The sequence below is a fragment of the Crocuta crocuta genome, unplaced genomic scaffold (assembly GCF_008692635.1).
Source record: "Crocuta crocuta isolate KB4526 unplaced genomic scaffold, BGI_CrCroc_1.0 scaffold84, whole genome shotgun sequence".
NCBI classification, from domain to species: domain Eukaryota; kingdom Metazoa; phylum Chordata; class Mammalia; order Carnivora; family Hyaenidae; genus Crocuta; species Crocuta crocuta.
The window spans coordinates 4,450,084-4,473,263 of NW_027530213.1; the positions used below are offsets into that span (position 1 = coordinate 4,450,084).

Below are 23,180 nucleotides of genomic sequence, written 5' to 3' on the forward strand. Positions count from 1 at the left end.
CTTCATTTCAAAATTTGGGGCATTCAATACTATGCTACTACACAAGCCTTCTGGGCTCGGTAAATCCATCGTTATGCATGCATTTATCTTATGCAACACACAAGAAGCCTAGGAGATGGGTATTATCTTGAGGCTGCTCAAGAGGAAGATACTAGGAATCAGACAAACTGGCCAGGGCCCTCAGCAACCGACTGGCCGAGTTAGGAATCCAGCTCAGGTCAGCCCCCTGGCACAGACCCTTTACTACATTATGCTGCAAGTAAAATGAACAGTTCGGCCCTCAAATAGGTCTTTCGACAATGATCTTGCAATCTATCCTGAATCCCTTTCCTGTGAGAGGCTCAGCTCAGCAAAACTGAGAGAGTTCCACAGCCTACTAACAATACACAAAGGAGTAATCATATAAACAAGTATATCTGACCAGAAGTATCCGCCTTAAAATCGAAAATGTCAGCAAGAAATCTCTCACCTTTTCCATTTCTAATTTCTTAGAAAAACAAGTTCAGGTGAAAAATCAACTGCCCAGATCAGAAGTTAATTGTAAAGACAGTTACATGAAAGAACATTGGGATAAGATGAAAACAGAGAAAAATGACAAATAGCCACCCTCTCCCAAGAACATCAGATAACGACCCTTAGTCTACAGCACGGAAACACTCTCCGGCCATTGGTTTAATCAACTCTGGGGCACGTTATTTTGAATTTGGTCTTTCAGAGTGGTAATTAAATTACAGTGGAAAAAATTTAAGACCCTAACGGGAGTGGGCTTGGGGAAAGGTGGGAGGGGAAGGCCTCCATCGCCTAACCAAAAAATCCTACAAAGGTTTCTCCAAATATTGAGCAACTGTCCCAGGTTAGGGAAACACCTGCGGCTAAGAGTCTTCACAAGCAGCCCTACGAGTTGCTGAAGGTACAACCTCGCCGGCCGCAGGCGGCAATCCTGCAAGACTCCGGGGCCAGGCGTGGGGGGAGAGCGCGCGCACTGCGGCTCGGATCCCTTCTCCTGGGGACAGTCTAGGCGACTCTGGGGTCTTCCCTTAACAGGAAAGCCCTCAGTTTACAAAGGATTCGGTCCCTAGCCCTCCTCCCGGACCAGGACCGCACAAGCAAACAAAGGCGCNGGCGGAGCCGGGGCGGGCCCTCGACGCGCGGGGGGCGGAGCCGGGGCGGGACCAAGGGCGAGCCCTCAGTGCGGGGTCAGAGCCAGTAGGCGGGCCTTTAGTGGGGGGAGGGATCAGGAGGCGGTACCTTAGCGCGCGGGGGCGTGTCATGGGCGTCGACTGGTGAGCTTGGGGCTCCGACCCCAGTCTTCCACAGCTTCTAGGCGGTGGGCGTCGCTCTGAGGAACAGAGACTAACTGCCGCCCCCGCTGCCGGCAGCTGTGGGAAAAGCCTGCTGGGGTGGGCGGCATGGCTTCGACTTTCACCGGGGGCTCCCCCGACATACTTGAAGGGAAGGGGACCTCAGTCAGTGAATCAGCCCACCCCAGGAGGGGCTTTGTAGCTACAGATAAGGAGAACCGTGGGATCCAAAAAACTGGGCCCGACGGCACCCGGCTCAACCCATCCTTTCCGTCGGGGCCACACCCAAACCTTTGGCGAGGAGGTGAAATGAACCTTTCCATACGCTGGGGCTGCTGGAGGGTCGGAGACCCTGGGTAAAGCGCCCCCACTCCGGGAAGCCGCACCTTTCTGGCCCTCGGAAGCAGAGGTGAGGGAATTAATTTCTGTAATCAGTTCCTTTATGTGGGCTCTGGCTCAGAAAGGAGACCTCAGCCTAAAGAGCATTAGTATTTCCAGATAAAGTCTAACTCCTTCCTGTCATCCTCAGGAGCCTTCGGACGTGGATAGTTTAGAGCCACCCACCCTGGCCTGACAGCTGCAGGCCCAGATGCACCTTGAAGGACTGGAGTCAGGCAGAGTTCACCTGAGCATCCTGATTGCACCATCTGGGGCTCCCAGCCAATCAAAGCAGTGGCACCTGTTGAGTGAGGTAGTAATTTCTGCATAGGCCGCCAATCATTTAACCCTTGACAGTCCCTTCAGGAATCTTCAGATCTAGTCTGGGGCTCCTACAAGCTAGGCGGTCATGAAAGTTAGAGGAGGTGAGAGTGCGAGGTCCATGCACACTTCAACATTGTACAGAACATTTTGTGTATATGTTTCTGGAAAAGGGTATATAGTTTGTATCAGATTCCCAAAGGGATCTATCATAGCCCCCAAATCACCAAAAATATTTTTATAGCTTGTGATGCTGGACCCCTGGCCACCCGGGCTTCTGATTCCATCTACATTTGCCATATACCACTTGCCCCAGATGTAAATTCTCTAATGGTCAGTTTTAGGAATGGTCTTAAAGTGGAAGCCAAGGAAAACTAAAGGGTAGAGCATTTAGTAGGAAGAAAATAATTTCATGAAAATTGACTTCTTGATGAAGATAAGAGAAACTCCACTTTTACTAAAACAGATGCCAAAGAGGTGAGGTGGGTTTTTTTGTTTTAGTTTCCTCAAATCCTAGGCACACTCCATACTGCGTTTAACTCATAATTTAAGAACTGCTTCTACTTCCCACTGAAAGAGAGAACTAATCTATTCATGTCAAAACCGGCATGTGTAACTTTGTCCTATACATTAAATAAAATAATATAATTGCCTTTTTAAAAATTTAATTTATTTTTTAATTTACATCCAAGTTAGCATATAGTGCAACAATGATTTCAGGAGTAGATTCCTTAATGCCCCTTACCCATTTAGCCCATCCCCCCTCACACAACCCCCCCAGTAACCCTCTGTTTGTTCTCCATGTTTAAGTCTCTTATGTTTTGTCCCCTTTCCTGTTTTTTTTTTTTTAATGTTTAATGAGACAGAGAGAGAGAGAGACAGCATGAACAGGAGAGGGTCAGAGAGAGAGGGAGATACCGAATCCGAAGCAGGCTCCAGGCTCTGAGCTGTCAGCACAGAGCCCGACGCGGGGCTTGAACCCACGAACCGTGAGCTCATGACCTGAGCCGAAGTCGGACGCTTAACCTACTGAGCCACCCAGGTGCCCCCTCTTCCTGTTTTTATATTATTTTTGCTTCCCTTCCCTTATGTTCATCTGTTTTGTATCTTCAATTTATCATATGAGTGAAGCCATATGATATCTGTCATTCTCTGACTGGCATTTTGCTTAGCAGAATACCCTCTATAATATCTACATAGTTGCAAATAGCAGGATTTCATTCTTTTAGATTGCCGAGTAATACTCCATTGTGTGTGTGTGTGTGTGTGTGTATACATATACATATACCACATCTTTATCCATTCATCTATCAATGGACATTTGGGCGCTTTCCATACTTTGGCTATTGTCGATAGTGCTGCTATAAACATTGGGATGCATGTGCCCCTTAGAAACAGCACACCTGTATCCCTTGGATAAATACCTAGTAGTGCAATTGCTGGGTCATAGGGTAGTTCTATTTTTAAATTTTGATGAATCTCCATACTGTTTTCCAGAGTGGCTGCACCAGTTCGCATTCCCACCAATATGCTTGCCTTTTTATGTCACCTATCTCTAAAGAAATCCAGGTGTATGGAAAGTTAATTTAAATTAATGTTGACAGATTCAAGTGTCATAAACCCTAAAAAGAACAACTACATTTATAGTCAGGATTGACAGTCAATGTACAGCATTAAGATTTGAAAATTTATTCCCACACAAACTCCATTTTCATGGGTCAGGTAGTCACTCTTAAAAGTCTACTTAGCCGTGTTCATCTGTTTAAGGCATATAGATAGAGCAGGTTCCTCACATAATAATATTCTAATCAGAGCATTTCAGAGTTCATTTGAATCAAAACCTTAATCCTTACCCCTTCTGATAATAAAGAAGGGGTTATAAGTCAGAGGTGACTACATTCTCTGGCTCAGGCTGGCCTACCTATTAGAGACATTGGTGAGGTAAACACATTCTGAGTTTCCATATGCAAATACTGGTGATCCTCTAACCCTGTTTTTGCAATAAACTAGATTGTACTCCACCCCGTCTAAATAAAGTCCTTCTTAGTTCTGTATTTGATGCTGTGCCCACTTTGTGGTCGACTTGCAGTAACAAGTAAACCTTTGTCAAGATCGTCATTATCACCCACTTCATCTCCACACAACATCACCGTTCAGGATCTTGGCCTGTCACAATCCTTGCTGCAGCTGAGTAGGTGAGGGAGAGGCCCAAAGGCCAAGCCTACAGCTGATACCCTCCCACACTGTATGAGACTTAACACACATGTGTCAACCTAGAAAAGTATGTCACGGAGACGCTGATTCAGAGAGGGTCAGTGACTCCCTTTGGTACCTAAGAAATACACATAATGGTATAATCCACTTAAAATATGCCACTTTTAAACTGTATTTAATTTGCCTACCTTACGGAAAAGTCCACACAAAGGCTAAATTAGGATCTAATAGCCATATGGCTTCCAAATCACTTAGATTTGGTGTATCATGTCCCTTAATTTTTACACCAAGGGAATTGCCTTGGTCACTAGACTCCTAGTAGTGAAGTTGGATGTGCCAAACACTAGGCATGAAGAAAAGCCAAGGAACTGGCCTTAGTCCTGGATGTGATCCAGGCTCTTGGCTCTTAGCTGTGTGATCTTGGGCAAGTTAATCAACTTCTCCAAGCCCTTTTTCCTTACTTGAATGATAAGGATTCATTTAAATCATATTAATACCTATCTCAAAGAACTGCTGTGAGAAATACATAAGACAATGTAGGGAAGATATTAAGCATGGCACGTGGCTGAGTATGCCATGGTTCTCAATTCATGAATTTTTTTTCTCTTTCCCTTTCTGATTCTAAGCCTAATTATTTTTCCACTATAGCACACAGCAAAAATATTTTCACGCACATGTATTAGATTCCTTTTTGTTTCAAGCATTAACATAATTCAAACTAGCTTAAGGAAAGGGACCTTTCTTGGGGTGCCTGGGTGACTCAGTCAGTTGAGCATCTGACTCTTGATTTTGACCCAGAGTTGTGGGATCGAGTCCTGCTTCAGGCTCTGTGCTGACGTTGGAGCCTGCTTAAGATTCTCTCTCTGCTTCTCTCCCCCACTTGTGCTCTCAATCTCTCTCTAAAATAAAACATAAGGGGACATTTCTTTTAAGGATACAGGGGTGTCTTGGAGCATCTCTTAGAACCAGGGATCTCGGGAATAGCTTGAGGCCAGGTAAGGGATGCCACCGTGGAGAGTGGGGACAGTCTCTCTTGGAGTCACTCTTTAAGTGTGTCTCTTGAGAACTGGTTGGTTGAGGACTGGCTATGCTTGGTTCCCTCTGCTTCCTAAACCACATGGGGTGGGGCGTGGCCACTTGTCAGCTCAGAACTTTTCCTGATGCGGGCCAGCTAGTCCTCCTCTTTAGAAGACAGGCTTACCGCTGGAGCAGGCAACAGAGGCCAGCAGGGCAAAGTCACTTGGTGCCTGTCGCAGCTGCAAACATGGGAAGAAGCAGTGGGGGAGGGTGCTGGGCAGACTATCCGATAATGGTCCCCTATGACCTTTCCATAAAAAAAATGAGACGTGCTGTTCTGATCACCAGTTTACCGTTAAGGATCTTTTAAGTGGGCTACATGTGGATCCAAAAATGTCAAGGTGAAATGTGGCTAGAGAGGAAAAAGGGAGAAGAAATCAAAGGAAATGGCCTGTTTACTTGTGCATTTCCTGTCTGTGACCCCATTAGGCAGAATCTACAGGTGCTCCGTGGTCCCAGAGCTCTCCACCACCACTGGCAGCGTTCTGGAGGCGGGCTGCAGAAGGAGGCCAGAGTATGAAAGATAATGAGGCAACATATCGAAAACCATTAAAATGTTTTTAGAGCCAGACATGAAGTCATTAAAAATGTCTTAGGAGCTCTGGTCTGAGATGACTGTAAGACCAGGCTGGATCGGATCAGGCAATATAGAGATGGCTACAGGAAGTGAGATGTAATCTGGGTGGGATTCAGAGGTCCTCCACCCAAAGTGGATGAAGAAGTGAGGTGTGGGTTGTCAGAGCTCCATGACACTTTGCCATGCTGCCATCATTACATTTGAGAGTCAAGACAAACACCTTGCACGCTGTGATAGACCAGAAATAACAGGGTTACCTGGATCGTCCTGGTCCGCCAAGTGAAGGACACCCTGAGCATTCCCATACTCTACCGGATTATCGAGTGAAAACCAGCATCATTCCTTATTTCTGCAATGCTGTTGACAGGTGATACGATGTGACCTTTGTGGTCATAATCAAGTGAGGACATTGCTGTATCTCACCATGAACAGCCCATCATAAACTTGGTAAATTTGTGGTTTCTTTCCTTTGTCGTTTGTCCGTTGCACACCTGTTGTATTTCTGTTGTTTGGCCAGCCATTCCTTCTGAGGTCTTGACGCCCTAGCAAACCTTCCTCACAAGGGTACGTCTCTTTTGTAAGAGTCTTTAGTCTCCGAGTCCTTCTTCTACAGGGTATAACCAGAACCAAGGAGGCTGATTACAAAACCAGTCCCATTTGAAAGCAGTGAACGTGGAGTTGGTGGTTGTCAGAGAAGATACAAAAGGAGCTCGGGAAGGCTTAAGAATCACCCTGGGCTGTAGGGGGGCAGGAACAGGCCGGGGAGAAGACAGCTGCCTCTGTGAGAGCAGAGACGGTCTGCACAAAGTTGCCTATGCAGGAGCAATTTGAAAGAAGGGGCCGAGCAACCTTGCAAACGTTCTGGGAAACCCAGAACGCAAAACCCCAAGTGAAAAACCCAGTATGAAAGGAATCGTATCCCAGTGGAAAAAAAGGACATTCCTCCTGAGTCCTTTAAGCCATACTACTTTGTAGGAACCGATTAAAATGTGCTCAAATATAATGAAACAGAATGTGGTACAAAGCAGGATTGCAGAGCAATGGAAACGGAGGAGGAATCATATCCTCACGGAGTCAACCGCCTAGAAACAGCTGAGGGCTCTCGCTCAGCCAACACCAGCAGCACCCAGGAACGTGTCAGACATGCACATCTTTGGGCCCCAGTTCGGGGCAATGTTTTAACGTGCCCTCCAGGTGATTGTGATGCACTCTGACACTGGAGAACCACTGGACCAGGTTCTTCTCCCTCTCAGGTTAGAGCCTGGGCACAGCAAAATCTCTTGGCCTGATTCTAGAACGAGACCCGCTTTCTCCCAGGGAGATTCTAGTCGACAGAAACAGACGCTGACTGCACCACCAGAATTCACTCATTCGCTCCACAAACATTTATTAAGTATTAAGCACCAAAGTAGACATTCACCAGTTCTGGACGACTTTGTCACGGACTAGCTGGCCGTGAGGCTCGGTAGCATCTGGAGGCAGGAGGGCCAAGTAGACAGGGGTCTCAGCTCCCTCCTCCACAGTCCTGGGGCCGCAAGGCCCACCGAGGTCCGTCTTCACCCACCCCGGGCAGCATGCATTCAGCAGAATCCTGTCAGCTTTTCTCTTCTCATCGAGACGCTGGGCCAAGATCCTTGATAAGACCGTGACCCCCAGCTTGGACACCCCATAAGCTGAGTCGGGCCAGCCTTCCCTCTCATGCACGTCATTGTTTGCATCCTCCACAAACTTGTTCATGAGGTCCACCAGGTCCTCTTCCGTGAGCGTCTCACATCGGAACTTCTTCTGCAGATCTGCGCTGCAATTTTCAAGGGCTTTGGAGCCCTCTAAACTACTGATATTCACCACCCTGCCTGAAACAGAACAGTAAAACTAATGGAAGCAAGTCACAGACAAACAATTGTTGGGTGACCATACCCAACATACAACTGATGGATACTGCAGGTTTAATTGCCGATATAAAAAAAAAAAAAGACTCTAGAAGGCACCAGTGGGCTTCACCAGTATTTTGTGCTTTGTTCCCCCAAAGGGAAGGAGACATTTGTCAGTAACAGGGGCTAAAGAACAGTGATTCTCCAGTAGGAAGTAATTTTATAAAACATCCCACGACACACATACAAACACTCCAGGTGCCCATGAACTTGCTTTCCGAGACAGCACCCTCACCCCAAGGATTAAAGCTCTTTATTGGTTTGCACAATTTCCTACGGCCCCGGGCACCGCCTCTTTGTCTCCAACTGCCAAAAATCAGGGTCAAGCAATGACTTACGATGACCCTTGTTTATCCTGAATGATGGGTACTCTCACGCATGGAGTGGGTTGATTCTCCATCTGTTTTGATTTTCTTCACTTTCTTTAGCCCATCATTAATAAATTAATGAGTTAATATTCACATTAACAATAACTCATGGCTATTAAAGAGACAGTTGTGTCTATGAAAAAACATGCAGGCCAAAAACTAGAAGATGGTTTGAAACATTGATGGAAATCCCCAAACTGTTAAGTATGTGAATTTACACAGTTCACCTAACATCGAAAGACACCTCATTGTGGTACCTGGGTGGCTCAGTCAGTTGACCGTCTGACTTCAGTTCAGGTCAGGATATCATGGTTCAGGAGTTTGAGCCCCTACATGGAGCTGTCTGCTGTCAGCACAGAGCCCACTTCGGATGAAGTGAATGAATGAATATAAAATGAATATTTAAAAAAAGACACCACATTTAAGGGGTTCTTTTCTTATACAATATCCTGAATCCACTTTCTCTGTTTCCAATAAGATAGTTGGATTTTATTGTATTTTCTGGCATTCATTCACCATGGGGTTGGGGGTGGGGGGAGTGTTGCACATTCTACTAGATAGCTTTGTGGGCTGATCGCACACAGAGATGCCCTCACTGTGTTTTGAATATGAGCACATCACGTATCCCCGGGTACCTAAGACACTTTAGTATTTTCTCCCTCTCTTGTAGTACATATTTCTTTCCCAACTTTGAACTGTGAAAAATTTGAAGCCTACGGAGAAATTGCAAGAATAATTCAATAAATACCCATTTACCCTTCACCTAAGCATCTCAATTATTAACATTTGGCCACATTTGCTTTCTCTTTGTCTTAATTGCAGACAAACACAAAACTTTGCCCTAAGCACTTTATATTTGGTAACAAAAGTATTACCTTACATAACCACAAGAGAGATCACCCTCCAGACATTCATCACGGCACTATTATCTGAAGTACACTCCGTATTCAAAGGACTCCAATTATCTCAATAATCTCTCTCTATAGGTTTTGTTTTCATCCAGTCTCCAATGTGGGATCATGGATTATATTTAGCGGTCATACCTCTTTAGTCTATTTTAACCTAGAGTAGTGAACAATGATCTTTTTGAAGACTCTAGGCTATTATTTTGTAGTATTTCTCCCATTTGGATTGGCATGATTTTCTTATAATTAGATTCACTTCAATGCTTTGGCCAGGAATATTACTTTGATGACGTTGTGTTCTTCATTACTTTCTAAACAGCTTTGTTCTTTTTTTTTTTAAGTAGGCTCCACGTCCAGTGTAGAGCCCATTGTGGGGCTTGAACTCACACCCCGAGATGGAGACCCGAGCAGACATCAACAGTCAGACACCTAACCAGCTGAGCCACCCAGGCACCCTAAACAACTTTGTTCTTAATCGCCTGGCTGCTACAAGGAATTAAATTCAAAAGGGTAAAGGAAGAAAGAAAAATGAATTATAGGAGCTACTCTACGCCTTTGGTGGAAATAAAACACTTTGTAAGAGTCAGAGGTGTCCTCTTTGAACTCAGGTGACATCTCTGGGAGAGAGGCCGAGGGATGACCATCTCAGCAGCCCGCTAGGTCCAATCAACCCTGAGAAGGGCTGCACCCACACAATCACCACCACCTTTTCTTTGCTGAAGTCCAGGTGGGCTTACTGGTCCTGGAACAACCCCTCCCCCTTTCTTAGAAAGAGTGGACAAGTAGCTCCCCCTAGTGGGTAAACATTGGATTAACTTATTTACTCAGAATCGAATAAATAAGCAAAAGGGGTAACTCTTCCTTAAAGAGGTATTATAAACCTAAATAAAATGTGGCTTTTAAGTCAGTTTTGTGTGGGTTAAGAGTGATTCCCTAAAAATCAAGAGGCAATGATCCTCAGCTTTTTGCCCTCCAAGTAAACATGACTTTTACTGAAAATTCACAAATATTCTCAATGTGTTGTAAACCAGATTTCCACTTTGGGAATTACTGTTACAGAGAACTGGTTGAAGCCAGTGATTCATCTGCTTCTGGGTTGATGCCTGAGCTCCACCCTCCTCCTCCAAGCTGCTTTTCATCTTTCAAAATAGCTTGGTTTGCAATCATTTGGCGTTAAGATCCTTCCCTTCACTGGAACTAATTATCCTGATTTGACTGAGGGGTGAAATCAGGAAACCTGAAGACCATTTCCAGCTCTTTCACTACCTGCTTTCATGTCTTTGGGTCTCGATTTCATGTCTTCTCTGTAAAATGAAGGCATAGGAATATAAAGTTTCTTCAATACCTTATAGCTTTCAAATTCTAGGATTCTAAAACCCATAGAGAGATTTCCAGACACTTGGTAAAAGTCACCCTTGCAAATGGAATACTACGCAGCTGTAAAAAAAAAAAAAAAAAGAAGAAGAAAGCTTTCTGTCCTGATCTAGGAGTCCCAGATACAGTTAAGTGAAGAAAGCATGGTGGCAAACACTATATTTAATGTTCCCTTTATGTAAAAAAGGGATATATATATATATATATAGACATGCACATACATAACTTAGATTTGTATTCAAAAACTATTCCCTTGGCCCTGAGCACTCAGCAACTCTATGCACCTAGAACCAAGCCTTCCTTCAGCCAGTCCCTGCTGCTCTGCCTGTGGGCTTTCTGTGATCTCCTTCCGTGAAGAAAGGACGAAGGGAATTGTCTGGAGAGGCTGGGGACAGGAATTGGGCAAGTCGGGGACAGGAGTCTGAGTGCAACTCTCACCAAGCATCTTTTTAGATTTTAAGATTTTTGCACTAGAGATCATCTTTATTCAAAATGTTAAATTAAGAAAAGCACTCCTTTTTTCTTTTTTTGGGAGAGAGAGCGAGCATGAGCTGAGGAGAGGGGGAGAAAGAGAGAGAATCTTAAGCAGGTTCCACACTCAGCACAGGGCCCAATGTGGGGCTCCGATCCCACGACCCTGGGATCATGACCTGAGCTGAAATCAACAGTCAGATGCTTAACTGACTGAGTCACCCAGGTACCCCAAGAAAAGCACATTTCTTATAAGAACCCCAGAGTTTTTCTTCCTAAGAATCACAGCTGCCTTTCTGGAGAAGAGAATCCTCAGGGAAGCGAGCCTCCTCTGCCCTCTCCCAGTACAGCTCTTGGATTCTTTGTCAATGACAGTCTCGTCCACTGGACTCGGTGCTCCATGGTCAGGATTGTCCCTGTCCACAGTGCTTACCACTGCGTCCCCAGCACCCTGGGTTATGGAAGCCGCTCCAGTATTTATGGAGAAAGTAATAAAAGTTATTGAATACTTGGAAGTGTGGGCAAGATACTTCCTAATAAAGAAACATTTCTTTAGGAGGTTCTTCATTAGCTTCACAAAGTGAAGAAAGGAACACAGGAAAAGTCATAATGATGCTAAAACCGATCCTTCCCTGCCAGGCTCCTGGATGAGATGTGGCCCCACCACCCTGGGGAGCTGAGAAGGACCCACTGAGGTTGCTTAATGGCAAGAGGCCTTTGGGGGACTTGTAACACCTATTATTCTACGGTTGAGTTCATATCATGGGATCAAAGAGCACTGCCAAGTATCAAATATATCTTTTATTTTATTTTTAAGTAGGCTTCGTGCCCAGTGAGGAGCCCAACCTGGGGCTTGAATTCACGACCCTGAGATTAAGACCTGAGCTGGGATCAAGAGTCGGACCCTCAACCAACTGAGCCACTTAGCCATTATTCATATCTCTTTTTATTTTTTTTAACATTTTTTTTATTTTTAATTTTTTAAATGTTTTTTTAAATTTTATTTTATTTTTGAGAGAGAGAGGGAGACAGACAGCATGAGCAGGGGAGGGTCAGAGAGACAGGAAGATACAGAATCCAAAGACAGGCTCCACACTCTGAGCTGTCAGCACAGAGCCCGATGCAGGGCTCAAACCCACCAACTGTGAGATCATGATCTGAGCCAAAGTCAGACGCTTAACTGACTAAGCCACCCAGGCGCCCCTTATTTTTATTTATTTTTGAGAGAGAGAGAGAGAAGAGAAAGTGAGAATGAGTGGGGGAGGGGCAGACACATCGCTGGACTTACCATGAGGTTTTATTATTGGCAGTAATTCCATGCAGACATTCCTTGTGGCAAAAAAGTTTGTCTTCAGTGTTATCTCAGCTTGAATGTCAAAGGGTGTTGGATCATCAGCTTATAAAAAGAGAAGGAAACAAAGACAAAGTCATGCATTTCCCCTTGAAATGTATATAACAAAGAGAAACTTTTCTCTCTCTCTCTCTTTTAAAGTTTATTTAAGCAATCTGTACACTGAAGGTGGGGCTGGAACTCAGGACCCCAAGATTGAGAGCCAGCCTGGTGCCCCAGATTTTATCTCTAATTAAAGGTAAAACAAGCTAACTTTATAATTATTATTTTAAGTTTATTTTTTGAGAGAGAGAGAGAGAGAGAGCGAGCGCACAAGCTGGTCAGGGGCAGAGAGAGAGGGAGACACAGAACCGGAAGCAGGGTCCAGGCTCCAAGCAGTCAGCACAGAGTCCCATGGGGGCCGAACTCATCATGAACCGGGAGATCATGACCTGAGCTGAAGTCCCACGTTCAACCAGCCGAGCCCCCCAGGCGCCCCTAAAACAAACTAACCTTAAAACAATTTTTAAGGGGCGCCTGGGTGGCTCAGTCGGTTAAGCATCCGACTTCGGCTCAGGTCATGATCTCATGGTTCATGGGTTCGAGCCCCGCGTCGGGCTCTGTGCTGACCGCTCAGGCTTGGAGACTGCTTCCCCTGCTCTCTCTCTCTCTCTCTCTCTCTCTCTCTCTCTCTCTCAGAAATAAGTAAAAAACATTAAAAAAAATTTTTTTAAATAAAACAACTTTTAAGCCACTGGATGGGTGGTTCTCTAGCTTCAAGCGTGTATCTGAATCACCTGCAGGGCCTGTTAAAACACAGCTTTCTGGGCTCCGCCCCCAGACTTGGGGATTGAGAAGGTCTCGGGTGGGGCTCCAGAATTTGCATTTTGAACGCGTTGTCTGGTGACGCTACAGCTACTGGTCTGGCCACACTTTGTGAATTCTTGGCTTTCGCGGCTGCCGCTCAGTCCTGACCAGGTATGGGAGGCACCTGGCGATTCTGTTAAAATGCACGTTCTGATTCAGCGGGTGTGGGATGAAGCCCGAGATCCTGCGACTCCAGCGAGTGCCTGGGGCTGCGCGGGGGGCTGGTGCACCGCCCACACTTTTGAGGGGACAGCAGTTTCCAGGGAGCCGCGTTTCTGCACGACTGGTCGCGGAAACGGAGTATTTATCCCTGGGTCCCCCAACCGGAGGCTGAGGGCTGCACCTGCGGGCGTCTGCCACCTCCCACCTGCGCTTCCAGAAAGCCGAGCCGCCAAGTCGGAGGTGCGGGCGCACAGCCCGGGAGGCTGCTCAATCAAGGCCTCGTGGTAGCTTTTACTCCGTTCTGCCTCTTGGGTTTCTCGTCTCTTCTCGTCCCTACGAGGTGAGGCTGGCCTGATTATTCTTTCTACCTCCACCACATGGCGGCTCAACAACTTTCTCAGTAGAGCAATAAATAGCGTAAGTAATATCCTTGACCCTTCCTTCCCCTGTCCAAAGATGCTACTCAAAACCACACTTAAAATGTATGTTGGATGGGGCGCCTGGGTGGCTTAGTCGGTTGAGCGTTCGACTTTCGCTTAGGTCATGATCTCGCGGTTCGTGGGTTCGAGCCCCACGTCGGGCTCTGTGCTGACTGCCAGCTCGGAGCCTGGAGCCTGTTTCAGTCTGTGACTCCCTCTCTCTCTGACCCTCCCCTGCTCACGCTGTCTCTCTCTCTCTCCTAGAAATAAATAAAAAAACATTTAAAAAAAAAGTATGTTGGAGGACAAATTCTCTGGAGGAGGGAACAAGGCTCCCTTCCTTTCTGGCTGAGCCTATCAAAGCCCTGCCTGAAACAAAATCTCAAGTCCACGATTGTGCCCGGGCGCGCCGACCGTGTCTCCGCGATCCACTTCCTGTCCCGAGCAGATGCCTCCCGGCTTCTATGAAAGCCCCCTTTCAAGGAAAGCGAAAGCCCCAAGTGAGCTCAGAGATCCTTCGCAGGGAAACTGTTTTTTGCATGAGACAGAAAGCCGAGGAGTGTAGCAGGGCGGCGCCCCCTCCCAGGAGGCCGGTTTCCTGGCGCTCCGCAGCCGCCGACCGCTCCGGGAGGGCCCCGGGCTGCGCCCCGCCAGCCCCGCGCGAAGCGAACCGCTCCCGAGACTCCGCGGAAAGCGAGACGCCGGCACCGGCGGGCAATGAATGCCGAGCGCATCCCGAGCGGCCGGCGCTGCGCTCCGCGATCCCTCCAGCGGACGAGTAGGGGGTGCCTCCGGCTCTGTGCCCCGACCCTCCGGGCGCGCAGGGACCCACCCCCGGACCTACGCTGGAAGGCGACGCCCGCGTTGTTCACCAGCACGTTGAGGCCCCCGTACTCCTTGCGCAGGAAGTCGCGCAGGGCGCGGATGCTCTGCAGGTCGTCGATGTCCAGCAGGTGGAAGCGGGGGCTCAGGCCCTCGGCCTGCAGCTGCTGCACGGCCGCCCGGCCCCGCGCCGCGTCCCGCGCCGTGAGCACCACGTCCCCCGAGAACTGCCGGCACAGGTCGCGCGCGATGGCGAAGCCGAGGCCCTTGTTGGCCCCGGTCACCAGCGCCACGCGGCTGCAGGACGACATGGCCGGGAAGGCACTTGGCGCGTGGACGGCGGCCCGGGCGGTGAGCCACTCGGGAGCGCGCTGCAGAGGCCCGGGCACAGAGAAGCCACAGAAAGCTGAGTTCTGGGATCCAGTACTACGACTTCTAGAGAACGAGGCCTCGGCCCTCCGGCCCTCCCCTGCGAGGAGTGGCTGTCTGTTTCCCAAGGTTTCGTAACGCCCCACTCGGGTCCGCCCCTTCCCCGCGCTGCGCGCTTTTGATCCCGCCTCTGAGCCAAGCGGTGGTCTGCGGGGTGGAGCGGTGGTAGATTTCCCGAAGCCAAAACAGACGGTGATGGGCCGATGGGGTCTAGAGATTCATTGCAGTTGGATTGAAACTATTCTAGGAAACCCCCGAAAGGAGAAAAACAAGGGCTGAGTAATTTTCTTGGGTGCATGCCCATCATCCACTGCAAAATGAAAATGTTTGCTTTTTCCTCAAACGCAGTGAAATGGTTTAGGCACCGTAACTGCTTCTGAGGACATAGGTTCCCCCTTTTCCCTAAACTCCAGAAATAAAAGTCCTAGGAATAGATTTTCAGGTGGGGACGAGGTTCACTGCTGTGTGTGATTCCCAGCCTGCCCCCGAGTGAGAGGGAGTGTTTATGAAGCTCTTACTGTGTGCCAAGCCTTTTGGGAATGTTTTTATCTAATCCTTACATAACTCTTTAGGGTGCTAAGTGTCTGCATTTTGGGTTTGTCCAAGGAGAATATATACATTTTTTTCTCCCAGTGAACACTGTGCGCCCACAAAGTTCAAAAGAAAATGAATCCCCAGGTGTGTCAAGGTCTGCACAGGCAATTAGAACTCCCCCACATGCCTTCTTTAGTGTAATCTGAGGGTGTTTGATTGGTGACACTTAGATTTATGGAAAGCAGCGACCTCATTATGACTCAGCTTTTCCCAAGCAGAGCTGGCTAAGCTGCTGGTGTCTGTCACCTTGACTCTACCTTTCTCTATCAAGTCAACAAACAAGGGCAGCAAGGTGGGCTCTTGCTGAGTAGTCCCCTAGGCTAGCTCAACCAATATACTTTTTTCCTCTCTAAAAATTATTTGGAACTTTATTTTAAAGTTGTAGGCCTAGCCTTTTATGAAGATGGTATGGAAAGGGAAGAAGGAAGCCCCTGCCCCTCCCAAAGCTGAAGCCAGAGCAAAGGCTTTCACACGCGCACACACACACACACACACACACACACACACACACACGAGATCCTCATGTCACTTACATTCCAGTGGCCCAAACAAGACACTCCATCTCCAAAGGCAGCCCAAATATCCTCAAAAGAGTGCCCCCAGGAGAAACAAGCTTGACTACTATGCCATCAAGTTCCTCTTGACTACAGAGTTAGCCTTGAAGTAAATAGAAGACCCTGTGTTCATTGCGGATGTCAAGGCCAACAAGTACCAGATCAAACAGGCTGTGAAGAAGCTCTGTGACACTGATGTGGCCAAGGTCAACACCCTGATCAGGCCCGATGGAGAAAAGAAGGCATATGTTCAACGCATTTCTGACTATGATGCTTTGGATGTTGCCAACAAAATTGGGATCATCTAAACCTAGTCCAGCTGACTAATATTAAACATAATTTTTTTCACCATTTAAAAAAAGTTGCAGGACATTCAGGTTTTCTATTTCTTTTTGAGTGAGCTTAATTCATGTTTTTCAAAAAAAATTTATTTGTTATCTAAGTTGTTGATTCTGTTGACAAGAAATTGTTCCTATTATGCACTTTTAAAAATGTTTTACTTATTTATATTGAGAGTGAGAGAGAGCATGAGCAGGTAGGGGCAGAGATAGAGAGAGAAAGAATCCCAAGCAGGCTCCTCGCTGACATCACAGAGCCCAATGCAGGTCTCAAACTCCCAAACCGTGAGATCATGACCTGAGCCAAAATCAAGAGTCGAATGCTTAACCAACTGAGCCACCCTGGTGTCCCTATAATATGCTCTTATTAGTCCTTTTAATATTGGTAGTGATGCCACCTCCCATATTCCCGATATTGGTAATTTGTGTCTTTCATATATTTTTTTCCTGCTCTGTCAGGTTAGAGGTTTATCAGATTTATTGATTCATTCCTCCCCAAATAAGCATCTTTTGGTTTTACTGTTATTTTTCTGGGGTTTTTTTCCTGATTATATTTTTGTTGTATATGTCTTTCTTTTTTTAAATGTCTGTTTGTTTATTTTTGGGAGAGAGAGAGAGAATATGTGAGCAGGGGACGGACAGAGAGAAGGAGAGACAGCATTCCAATGTCATCCGTGCAGAGCCCGACGCGGGGCTTGATCCCACCAACTGTGAGATCATGATCTGAACACAAATCAAGAATTGAACACTTAATTCACTGAACAGCCCAGGTGTCCCAAGTTATTTCCTTTCTTCTGCTTGCTTTCGGTTTTATTTGCTCTTTTTTTAGTTTCTTTACCATGGAAGCTGAGGCCATTGGTTTGAGATCTTTTTTCTTTTTCTAGATGGGTGTTAAGGGTTATTAATTTCCCTTTAGGTACTGCTGTTAGTGGAGTCACATAACTCTGGATATGTTGACTTTTCAATTTTAATCAGTTTAAAATACTTTCTAATTTACCTATTGGTATCTTCTTTTGACTAAGGGTATTTAGAAATGTATATTTAAAAAAATTTTAGGGGCGCCTGGGTGGCTCGGTCAGTTAAGCATCTGACTTTGGCTCAGGTTGCGATCTCACAGTTCATGGGTTTGAGCCCCGCGTCGGACTCTGTGCTGACAGCTCAGCCTGGAGCCTGCTTCAGATTCTGTGTCTCCCTCTTTCTCTGACCCTTCCCTGCTCACGCGCTCTCTCTCTCTCTCCCCCTCTCTCTCAGAAATAAATAAAACATTAAAACAAAACAAAACCAAAATCTATTTAAAAAAAATTTTTTTAGATTTTATTTTTAAGTAATCTTTATACCCAAAATGGGGCTTGAACTCATAACCCTGAGATCAAGAGTTGCATGCTGTATTGACTGAGCCTTCTAGGTGCACCAGAAGCATATTTTTAAATTTCCAACTGTTTGGAGGTTTTCCAGATATCTTTCTATTATTAATTTCTAACTTAATTACATTATAATCACATAGCATATTGTATAAGATCTGAATTCTTTTTAAAGAGTTTTAGAATTGCCTGGGTGGCTCAGTCAGTTTAGTGTCCGACTCTTGATTTCTCAGGTCATGATTTTATGGTCATGAGATTGAGCCCAGTGTTGGGCTCCGAGCTGGGCATGGAGCCTGCTTAAGATTCTCTGACTCCCTCTCCTTCTGCCCCTCTCCTGCACACTCTCTCCCTCTCTCTCTCTCTCTCTCTGTCTCAGTCTCAAAAAAAAGGTTTTAAAGTTGAGAGATATTAAAGTGTGTTTTTGGGGCGCCTGGGTGGCTTAGTCGGTTAAGCGTCCGACTTTCGCTTAGGTCATGATCTCGCGGTTCGTGGGTTCCGGCNAAATAAAGTGTGTTTTTGTGCAATGGTAATAATCTCAAAGGGAGATAAAAATTGGTGGAGGGAAAGGGAAAATTGAAGAATAACATGCATGGGAGGAAGGTGTAGTTGGGATCTAGAGCTCAGATGGGGGCTTGTCATTGGAGCAGGCACTTTTTATAACAGGTGGAAAGCAGAGTGTGTGGATCTTGCTAGGTGAGTCTTCTTGACGGCATTATTTTCTCTTTGAAGGATGAGCCATTGAAAGTCGCTAGCCAGAGGTTTCAGTCTGAGCGATCTGAGGAAGTAGTAGCCATCTTGTGGAGTGTGAAGGTGAATGTATTAGGGAACTAGGCAGCGTTCTCGGGGGAGCGGGGGCCCCGTTTGTGATCTGTGGTCATAAATGTCACGACAGCACGCTCAGCTTCCTGCCATTCCCACCACGTCTAGCTGCTAGTGCACGTGCGGAACGGCGGTAACGTTGGAGGGTTAGTGTTTGCCAGGCTCACACAGAGTCTGAAGGGCGTTGGCAAAGAAAGGACTATAATGTGGGGCTATGGCCTCAAAGGATGGAGGAAAGGACCCGAAGAAGTTGGAGATTTGTAACAGGGAGGAACAGTAGTGTTGATGGAAGGAGACGTGTCCAGGGGAAGGACACCCCTGGCGGAAGCGTCAGTGTGGGGTGCTTTGAGATGTGTGGGCGAACCACACGGAGGGGGCAGGGAAGTCTTGTTGGTGTGATGGAGGTCAAGAGACTGGGAAGCCAAGATACTGGACGGATCCTGTACCTGGCTCCTGACCTTATCAGAGATGAGGACAGGCTCAGAGGGGAGAAAGATACTGAGCCGTGCTGGACTCAAGGTGTGTGCCCTTCTTCTGTTGTTGTTCTGAGATCCTGGTTTTTAACTAAGGGTCTTCATTTTGCACGGGGCCCTGTAAGTTATGTGGCAGGTCCTTGTCATACCCATGAAAGAAGGGATGTGGGGAGATTGGCTTGAAGCAAGTGTGTCATTCATAGCAATGGATCCCAAATTTTTCATGTGAAGACCTCCTGGGGGTCTTTTAAATAAACAAATACAGATGCCTGGCTCCATCCCTGGACATTGTGATTTAATTGGTCTGAGGAGTAACCCGAGGACTGGGAGTCTAAAACGCTCTCCTGGTGGTTCAAATATGCAGCAAAAGTTGACAACCATTGGGTTATAGTGGCAAGGCAGATTGTCGGCTGAACGTGATATGATCTTCAAGAGAGTTGGTGTTTTCAAAAGAGCGAAGCTAAGGGTTTGCGCTGTTCTTGTGGTAGACGGAATAAGCACGCTTCCCCCAGATGTTCGTATCCTAATCCCCAGAACCTGTGAATGTTACTTTACGTGGCAAAGGGGACTTTGCAGATGTGACTCAGTCGGGAATCTTGTGATGGAGTGATTACCCTGGACTATCTTGCTGGGCCCAGTGTAATCTCAAGTCCTTAATTACATTTTATTTTATTATTATGTAAAGGTTTTCTCCCCTTTCCCCCCAAAGTGATATTTTTCTCAGTTGTACTTTTGTTAATTACTGTTTCGGAATGTGGTATTTTTTGACTTCCAAATTGATTTTTGACTGAATCCCAAAGAACAGAACCCAAATTCTTTGTAAATTTTTTGTTACCTTCAGCAGTAACACTTTCAAGATTAGGAAACAGATTTTATTCATCTTCTAAAGCCATTGCAGATGACTGTCTCTCAGAGCATGTCTTCCTCATAAAATGAATGTTAGATTTCTATTTTGGCTTGTATTTTTCCCTTGATTTTTTTTTTCTGTATTATCATTGCCTTTTATTTGGAATTTTCTGCTATTATTATTATTATTTTAGTAATCTGTATGCCCAACATGGGGCTCAAACTCATGACCCTGAGCTCAAGAGTTGCATGCTCTACTGACTCAGCTAGCCAGGTGCCCCCACAAGGGTTCTTATTAAAGGGAAACTGGAAGACCAAAAGCCAAGAAAGAGATGAAAGACAAACAGAAGAGAGAAACTGGAAGATGCCACACAGCTGGGTCTGAAGACAGAGGAAGGGGCCAAGATCCCAGGAATGTAGGCAGCTTCCAGAAGCTGGAAAAACCAAGGGGTTCCCCATCCCCCAGACTCTAGAAAGAATGCAGCTCTGTCGACATCTTTTTTTTTTTTTTATTTTTTATTTTTGAGAGAGAGAGAGAGAATGAGCAGGGGAGGAGCAGAGAGAGAGGAGGAGACACAGAATCCTAAGTGGGCTCCAGGCTCTGAGCTGTCAGCACAGAGCCCAATATAGGGCTCGAACTCCCAACCCATGACCTGAGCTGGAGTCAAATGCTTAACTGACTAGGCCAGCCAGGCGCCCCCTGTTGACATCTTGACCTTAGGACTTAAAATCTCCAGAACGTGGAAACTGACCAGCATTTCCTCAGAGGGTTCCCGCCTCACCTCCAGGAGGTTCTTCACTCGAACCCAGCACAGCGTCACACGGAGGATTTGCATCATGAACACATTTTTATTTATTTTATTTTTTATTTTTTAATGCTTACTTTTGAAAGAGAGAGCGAGCGAGAGCAAGAGGGCGAGCACAGGTGGGAGAGGGACACAGAGAGAGAGAGGGAGACACAGAATCAGAAGCAGGCTCCAGGCTCTGAGCTGACAGCTCAGAGCCCGATGTGAGGCTCGAACTCACAAACTGTGAGATCATGACCTGAGCCGAAGTCGGACACCCAACTGATTAAACCACCCAGGAGCCCCATTAATACATTTTTAAAGAAAAGGACTGGTTCAGGGGTGAAAAAAAAAGGCTTTGATCTATTTCCTGAGGGTTGAGGAAGAGCGAATTAAAGGGAACAAGCTGCTTGACATCATCTGTTTCATGGAAAACTTGACGTGGTGGGTGGGTCTTTGTCAACTAAAAGCAGAAGTCAAGGGCAAACCCCTGGGCCTGCTCCAAACTGTCCCCATCTGAAGACCCATGGGTAGCTATGCAGAAGAGTTATGGGTTCTGGTGGTTTTTTACAGCTGCTATTCTCCTTAAACTGGCTTTACACTCAGTGAGGCTGCTTTCCCTTTGTGTTTCTTAAATCCTTAGGGCAAGGACCAAAGTGTTTGCCAGCAACATGAGATGTCCCTCGTTCTTCTTCAAAAGGCACATGTTCACCTAGATAACTGGATGTATATGGCATTCATTCGTCTGCATCCCTCCAGTGGATATCTGAGCACCAGTTAGGCTCCAAGCATATTGAGGAACGAAGAGACAGGGGAAAGCCCCCTGCTCCCATGGGGCTTTCCTTGGCCTTGCTGCTTCCTGGCTCTGTGGTCTCGGGGAAGCCTCAGTTTGGCCATTTGTGAAACGGGAACGATCATAGCGCTTCGTTCTTATGACGGGTACAAGGGTTAAGTGAGTTTGGATTATAAAAGTACTTAGTGCAGCACTTGCAAATGGGAGCACTTGATAATTGCTGTTATATTCTCCAGTGACGGGAGGCAGACAGGCCTCTAAAACCATCGCAGCCAAGTGCTTGTTGAGGGCCTTCTGGACAACGGCCCCAGGCACTGTCAGAGCAGCCCACCTCGCTTTGCTGGAGGCAGATATGTGGGCAGAGGTAGGGGGGGGGGGGACAGGCCNGTGGACTCTCTCAGCTTCACAGACATTGGCGCTGCTCAAGGCAGGCCCCGGGCAGGAACGGGGCCCACTGCCTTTCCGGAAAGCAAGATGAAGGTTAGATTCCTGCGTCAAATGAAGAGGTCAGCGCAGTTTGGGAACTGCTTCTCTCCTCTTCTCCAGCCCCAGCTCTTCAGCCACTGCCCCTCCTAGGCGTGGACAGGGGAGCGGTTTGGGATCACAACCGTGGTGCTCTAAGTGCCAGCAAGGCGGCGGGGAGAAGGCAGGTCCTGCCCTGCACCCCCCCTTCCTGTCCTCTGTGCTGCGCCTGAGCGCAGAGCGTGGATGGGGTCGCTCNGAATGAAGTGGAACATCCTGTTTGTGAGTGTGTAGCATAGCGGTGCTAACCATGTGCACATTGTGGAGCAGACCTCTAGAACTTTTTCATCCTTCCTCACTGAAGCTCTAGACCCCTCGGACAGCTCCCTGTTCACTTACCTCTCTCTCCCCGGGCCCCTCATAACCACATTCTACTTTCTGTTTCTACACCTTTGTCCTCTTGAGGGACCTCATCAAAGCGAATCACTCAGTATTGGTGTCTTTTTTTTAGTAAAAAAAAAATTGTTTTAATTGTTTATTGTTGAGAGAGAGAGAGACATAGTGTGAGTGGGGGAGGGGCAGAGAGACAGGGAGACACAGAATGCAAAGCAGGCTCCAGGCTCTGAGCTGTCAGCACTGAGCCCGACGTGGGGCTCAAACTCACAAGCTGTGGGATCATGACTTGAGCCGAAGTCAGACACTCGACCGACTGAGCCACCCAGGCGCCCCCTTCCTACTATATTACTGGCTTGACTAGTAACCGAGGGGAGTGCCACTAGCAGGTCCATTCATGTCTTATTTCTATTAAACTACCCAAAAGTATCCTATCTTTTTCCAGCTTTACTGAGCTATAACAGACATAGAATATTTTTTATGATAAAAATAGTTAATTGTGTTGTTTATTTTTCTTTACAGAAAACAGCATGTTTTTATTGCTTCCCCAGATTTATTGAGGTGTGATGGACAGATAAAAGTTGTATATATTTAGGTTGTACAGTGAGATTTTTTAAAGGTACACAACATGACGATTTAATATACATCCACATTGTGAAGTGATTACCGCAATTAACTGTCATGTCTCAGGTAGACTTTCATTTAAAAATCTCTAGCATGTGCAGAGTTCTGCTAGGCCCTCTACATTGTAGTCTCTTATTTACTCCTTCATATTATATTACCCATTTACATGTTTTATTTTGTCTCATTTACTCT

General features: G+C 46.6%; 1 protein-coding gene, 1 long non-coding RNA gene and 1 pseudogene across 3 annotated transcripts; 2 read left to right on the plus strand and 1 right to left on the minus strand.

Moving 5' to 3' along the window:
* Positions 1–1,247: 1,247 nt before the first annotated feature.
* On the plus strand, positions 1,248–9,654 carry LOC144232575 (uncharacterized). 2 transcript variants are annotated; one of them, XR_013335457.1, is made up of 3 exons: positions 1,248–1,283; positions 1,831–1,992; positions 9,414–9,654. It is a non-coding gene; the product is annotated as an uncharacterized LOC144232575 (long non-coding RNA). The 2 variants fall into 2 exon arrangements; XR_013335456.1 differs by having other exon boundaries at positions 9,417–9,654.
* CBR3 (carbonyl reductase 3) lies at positions 7,231–14,987 on the minus strand. Its single transcript, XM_077765413.1, has 3 exons — positions 14,540–14,987; positions 12,206–12,313; positions 7,231–7,721 (listed from the first exon to the last, which is right to left on the minus strand). The coding sequence occupies exons 1-3, from the start codon at positions 14,826–14,828 to the stop codon at positions 7,285–7,287; spliced, it is 834 nt and encodes a 277-aa protein (XP_077621539.1). The 5' UTR covers positions 14,829–14,987; the 3' UTR covers positions 7,231–7,284.
* Positions 14,988–15,937: 950 nt separating this feature from the next.
* Positions 15,938–16,402, plus strand: LOC144232576 (large ribosomal subunit protein uL23 pseudogene; annotated as a pseudogene).
* The last annotated feature ends 6,778 nt before the right edge of the window (positions 16,403–23,180 follow it).

What these genes read in the sequence shown, in the direction of transcription:
- CBR3 (XM_077765413.1), bottom strand. Translation starts at nt 14,828, where the DNA reads ATGTCGTCCTGCAGCCGCGTGGCGCTGGTGACCGGGGCCAACAAGGGC. An exon ending in CGCGGGCGTCGCCTTCCAGC is followed by an intron (nt 12,314 to 14,539) that starts GTAGGTCCGGGG and finishes TCTTTTTATAAG; the next exon opens with CTGATGATCCAACACCCTTT. An exon ending in GCCAATAATAAAACCTCATG is followed by an intron (nt 7,722 to 12,205) that starts GTAAGTCCAGCG and finishes GTTCTGTTTCAG; the next exon opens with GCAGGGTGGTGAATATCAGT.